At 42.1% G+C, this 5592-nt stretch overlaps 1 protein-coding gene across 1 annotated transcript; it reads right to left on the minus strand.

The window, feature by feature from the left end:
- Window positions 1–1562: 1562 nt before the first annotated feature.
- On the minus strand, window positions 1563–4326 carry LOC132961646 (NADH dehydrogenase [ubiquinone] iron-sulfur protein 3, mitochondrial-like). Its single transcript, XM_061033380.1, has 3 exons — window positions 4194–4326; window positions 3495–3644; window positions 1563–3327 (listed from the first exon to the last, which is right to left on the minus strand). Exons 1-3 carry the CDS (start codon window positions 4221–4223, stop codon window positions 3118–3120), a joined length of 390 nt encoding a protein of 129 aa, XP_060889363.1. The 5' UTR covers window positions 4224–4326; the 3' UTR covers window positions 1563–3117.
- Window positions 4327–5592: the final 1266 nt, after the last annotated feature.

Below are 5592 nucleotides of genomic sequence, written 5' to 3' on the forward strand. Positions count from 1 at the left end.
TCCTCTCTGTGTCTGAGCTGTCAGCTCTGACACAGAGAAATGACACCAAAACATTAAAAAAAGTACAGATAAAAGAACCAGTAATGTCAGAGCTTATCAATACTACTGTCTTTAATAATTTAGCCCAGGTGACCGTTTAATATCATGTTTCAGTGTCCATCCTACCACTCCCTAACTAATCTCACACCAAGCAATTCCTGAAAGTTGGCAACCCTGCTAATATTACCTTGAAATGACAGTCTTGATGGTGGCTTGCTGCAGTTCAGTTATTCTGATGTTTAATAAGACTATCCATCACCAGAACAACTTGCTAAAGCTTGTTTTCTACCCAGCTTACTTAGCCAGAGTGCAACTCGCTAGCTAACGTTAGCTAGCGAGTTGCACGTTAGCTAACGTTAGTTAGCTTTGTGGATAAATATCAATTTATCTTCACCAACTTCACAGAAAATTATCAGTTTCACATTTTTTGTGAGTTCACTGTCATAACATGACTGGATGAACCACATGGCATAAAAACCTGATAAACTCTTAAAAGAAACATCAAGTTTGCTTACCTTAAAGGCCGCTCCTCATCTCCCTGCTGTCTGTCTGCAGCTCACATAGCTCACGCGAAGGGGAGGAGGAGGCGAGGCGGCTCGCGGCGCGGGAAAACTTCACTTTGTAGGAGTTGAACACAAGATGTTGAATTATCTTTCTATCATGACCACTTTCTTTTAGTTGATTTTAGATTGATCAATTTATTGAATGAGTTTGTAATTTGTGTTTAGTTTATAAATATTCAACAGTGACTATAAGATATAAATAAATAAATAAATAATACAGGCAACAGTTCACCCCTATAGGATTGATTAATTAACCTACAGTATATTACATAGGTACACCTGCTTGTGTGTCCATAGTGATGGCAAAAGTGGGTTGGGAACAGCAAGTGTGCTCTCTTCAGCTGTTTCAGTGACATTATCCAGCATGTGTCACAAATGTACGCTTTACAGAGAAAGTTTTTATAGGTCTTAAAGACTCTTAGTAATTATTGAAATGATGATTCATAATTCAGTCAATTTAGCAAACGATCGAATGATTCAGTTGATCAAATAAATGGCCAAAAATTCTGAACACCCCCTTGTCCTCTTTTTATTAGGTCTATTTTTCTTTAAGCTTTCTTAGCCTGAAGTTTAGAAAATCTTTGTCAAAATAAACGATGACGGGGAGCCGATAGTCGCACACCCACGTATGGAGGCTGTAGTCCTCTTCACAGCGACGGTTGTCAGCCTTTTGCTGCATGTCGCCCACCACTCTCTCCTCCCAACTTTTCCTGTCTCTCTTCATCTTTCCTATCTGACAAAGGCAAAATAAACCATGACGACTGGGCCTAATCAGGAGGAAATCCAGGCAGCAAGGAGACACACTGAAATGCTGAAACCAGAAAAGAGGATGCTGAAATATCAGCAGCTGATTTTAGAAGGTTGTAAGGGTAAGGGATGAAATGTGGAGTCACATTTAGAGGGGTAAAGTTCAGGTGTACACACACAGTTGACCAGATAACTTACAGCACCACAAAAAAATCTCTTTTCAGGATTGTTTTATTCTTAGTTTTATTTACATAAATATTCAGGTGGCTTTGTTCAGTTGGGGGGCGGGGGATCCCAAAATGACTCGGACAGACAGAACGTGGGGATGAATCATGAGGGACGTCATTTCTTCTCAGGAGCCTCTCCAGCCTCCAGTTTGGGCGGGGCGTCTTTGGGCTCCCTGTGCGCCGGGAAAACCTCCCAGGGCGTGTTCAGGTCAAACTTCCTGAACTCCTGCGACAGCTCCACGGGCTCAGCCACCACGCGCTTCACCTTGTCATCATAGCGCACCTGAGGAGGGAGACACGCGTCAGTTGTCAATATGAATGCATGTTTACATCTCTTCAAAGCAGTTTGAGGGTTTTTGAGGTTATCATTGATGCATCCCAAAGACTAAAAAAAAACTCAAAAATGTAACAAGAAATAATCCACAAGGAGCTTTTTCTTTTATGAGATCCTGACCAGATGATACATTTTTAAAACCAGATCTAAGAGGCTAATTTAATTATTTATTCCTTCAAGGAAATAGATGCACTTAAAGTACTACTGAAAGTACTTTGAGGATAAATTATCCTTTCTTGGCAGGAACTATAGAGGATGTGTTCAGGGCCGGTGGGAGCCCTGACTTCATTACCATGAGCTCTATAAATAATTGAATAAAAAAACACAAACACAGGCTCCAGCAGAGGTTGAGACTAAACGTCTGGGCACAGCTTCCATCCTGCCAGTCTCACTGACACCATGCCAATACTACTGCATTTATTTTTGGAAGGAAACAAAATGATTAATTCACCGATGAGGCAGATTAAAACAGACCAAGCTGCACTGTTGCAGCAGGACGTGTTGTTGTCAGCACTCACCTCCACGTATCCCGAGAGAGGAAAGTCCTTCCTGAAGGGATGACCCTCGAAGCCGTAGTCGGTCAGAATACGCCTCAGGTCTGGGTGGTTGGCGAAGAACACACCGAACATGTCCCACACCTGGCAAAACACACAGAAACGCCAAAATCACACAATTACTCCAGCTAATCTATTTGACTCGCTAAAGAGGAATTCAGTTTTTTTATAACAAATTTAAAAGGTGCACTGATCAACTGACATTGTAGCTATAAATAGATCGTATTCTTTGTTGTTTGTCTCTATCCTTCTCTTCTTCCTGCATCTCCCTCTATCCCAACACAATCTCAGCAGACGGCTGTCCATCATGAGTCTGGTTCTGCCTCTTAGGGCGCACTCACATGCTTCACCCCTAAAGTCCAGTTCATTTGACTAGTGCACGATACACTTCCCCTGGCATGCTTGGACGAAGCGATTGGCTTTAGCACGGTACGGGACAACTGGGCCTAGTGTGAGTGCGCCAGCAGACGCTGTCTTAAACGTGCAATACATACAAACTTGACTGAGTTGAAGTTGTCTCATTTCCCCTGAACATTATTTTGCAGCCATCACAGACTGTTTCATGGCTGCAGGATGAAACAATCTACTGAAACAAATCCAAAACTTCTTCTAGTTGTCAGTCATTTGAACCCAGGTTTTTTCCCCCCCTTTTTTTAGTCCCCACTGAGAAAGACTGACGTGGGATTCAAATAAATAAATGCTGACTCTTCAGACTGGGCCTGCAGGTTCTGACTCAGCTCCCTCTCGTACCAGTTTGCAGCCATGTGGACCGGCACAGCAGAGTCCACAGGGGTTAACTCATCTGTGTACGTCTTAACACGGATACGGGAGTTGTAGCGCAGCGACAGCAGGTTGTACACAATCTGTGAAGCAACAAAGACACATTATCAACAACATTCAGACAACTTAAATGTATCTTAAGAGAACCAGAACAGGCACAGAAATATTGTTAGAAGAAAAGTAAAAAAAAGTGTAGAAAGAATAAAAGCCGAATCAGTCTCTGTCTGTGTGTCCGTGGTTTGACAGCTACCTCAAAGCGGTTCTGCCGTGAGGGGATGTCGACAGCCGTCAGGTCGATCATGTTCCTGAACTGGGCGTTGGTGTGGTCCCTCAGGAAGGTCAGCACAGGGACAACGCCATCAGGATGGATCATCACCTCCAGCTCATTATAACAGGTCACCTACACATCCAAATGAGTAAATGCATTTAGCTCAAGTGGTCTCAATTTGTTCTGCATGAAGTTTGAGTGAACTGATGTTAGAACACAGCATGATAAAATCTCTGAGTTCTTAGGGGCGCCTGTAGCCTAGTGGTTGGTTGCGCGCCCCATGTACTGAGGCTATAGCCCTCAAAGCTGGCGGCCGTGTGGCTCCTTTCCCACGATATATATGACCCTAGCCACTGTTCTTTCTCTAAAAAATAAACGGCATAAAAAAAATCCGAAGAGAGAGTGGGAGGGTGTGACGTTTATTCCCTGCAATCCGTGCACAATCACAGACTGTATGCACATGACCGGTGCGATCTCTGCGCACGTAATTGAACAGCTGCATTAAGTTTCCTGTTCTCCAGTATGTTCTTCTCTGCTCTTTTGTTGATGTTGTGATTCTGCTAAACTACACGTAACATGAGTATAAAGACAAATATTGCAACACATTGAAATTTGCAGGGCTGCATATTATGTGAAAAGCACTCTAGTATATAATGTTCATAAAGAAGCAGATGAACTGACCTGAACCTGCTGGATGTATTTGGGCATCATTTCGGACACATACTCCCCAAACGCTGTCAGCTGGTTGTGAGTGACGGCATCCTTGGGCCTGACGGTGGCTGCATAAAGAAAAGAGGACAATTCAACAACGACAGCTCTAATCACACAAAACTCACATTCATTCAATCCCCCGCCGGGGACCAGGCCACCACCCCTAATTGTTAAAAAAGAGGAAACACTGCTATCTATTTATTTCTCTACCATACTTCTTTTTTTTTTAAAGCCCCTCCCCATTTAAGGCCCAGTCTCTTTGACTAGCCTAAATATTGTGGGCGGCAGTAGCTCAGTCTGTAGGGACTTGGGTTGGGAATCGGAGGGGCGCCGGTTCAAGTCCCGGCACGGACCAAGTCCAGCCCGCCGTGGGCAGCCCCCTCACTCTGAGACCTCTCCATTAGTGCATGTCCATAGGATCCTATTTGTGCATGTGTGTGTATTTCAGCCTATGTTTGTGTAGCATGTTTACTAGACAGAGTGTGAAAAACGAATTTCCCCTCGCGGGATCAATAAAGTATACATTCTTCTTCTTCTATTCTGTTGCCGTATGTTTTGACATATGAAGGCAGGTCTCAATTAGAGGCCCCAAAATATAAAGTGTCAAAATAGTTTGTTTGAGGAATTAAAAATAAGGAGAAAAAGCAGCAAGACACAAAAAAACAGATTTACTACTAAATCATCTGTCCAAGTAAGACAACATAATACTCATTATGCAGTGTTTCCCCTAGGTTTACAGCGTTGGGGGGGACAAGCCGACATGGCGACACAAACACTTGAAGGAATCTTGGTGTTCATGTGTTACTTTTAATGACAGCTGTCCTTTTCTATCGGAAAGGTATCCTTAAATGACTTCTTTCCCTGATTTCAGACTCTATCCACTATCCTATCTCTACAATAAAGGCACAAAAATAAATCTTAAAAAGAAAAACGGGGGGCCGTATACTGTATGTATACAGGCCATGAGGCAGGTTTGCATGCTGTCCTACAAAACAAGATCAACTAAATGATTTACTGTTTTTTTTTTTAATTGACATCCTAAATCTATACACATTAAGTTAATCTTTCTGGTATACATTTACAATTTCATAGTCTTTCCCATCTTGGGCTGTGCACAAGTTTTGTTTGAGCTTTGTTTTCATAGAGTGAAGTAAATAGAAGATTTGTGGTATCTATCTATAAATCTACTACTTGAAATAGAATATAATAGAATTACTTTATTGATCCCAAACTGGGAAATTGTGGCGTTACAGCAGCAGGTTATCCAAACACACAATATGAGTAAAAAACACAATGTTAGCAAATCTAAACACAATATAATATTAAATACAAAGTAAATAAGCACTAAAACTAAGAATGTGAATATATA

The sequence above is a fragment of the Labrus mixtus genome, unplaced genomic scaffold, assembly GCF_963584025.1.
Source record: "Labrus mixtus unplaced genomic scaffold, fLabMix1.1 SCAFFOLD_44, whole genome shotgun sequence".
NCBI lineage: Eukaryota > Metazoa > Chordata > Actinopteri > Labriformes > Labridae > Labrus > Labrus mixtus.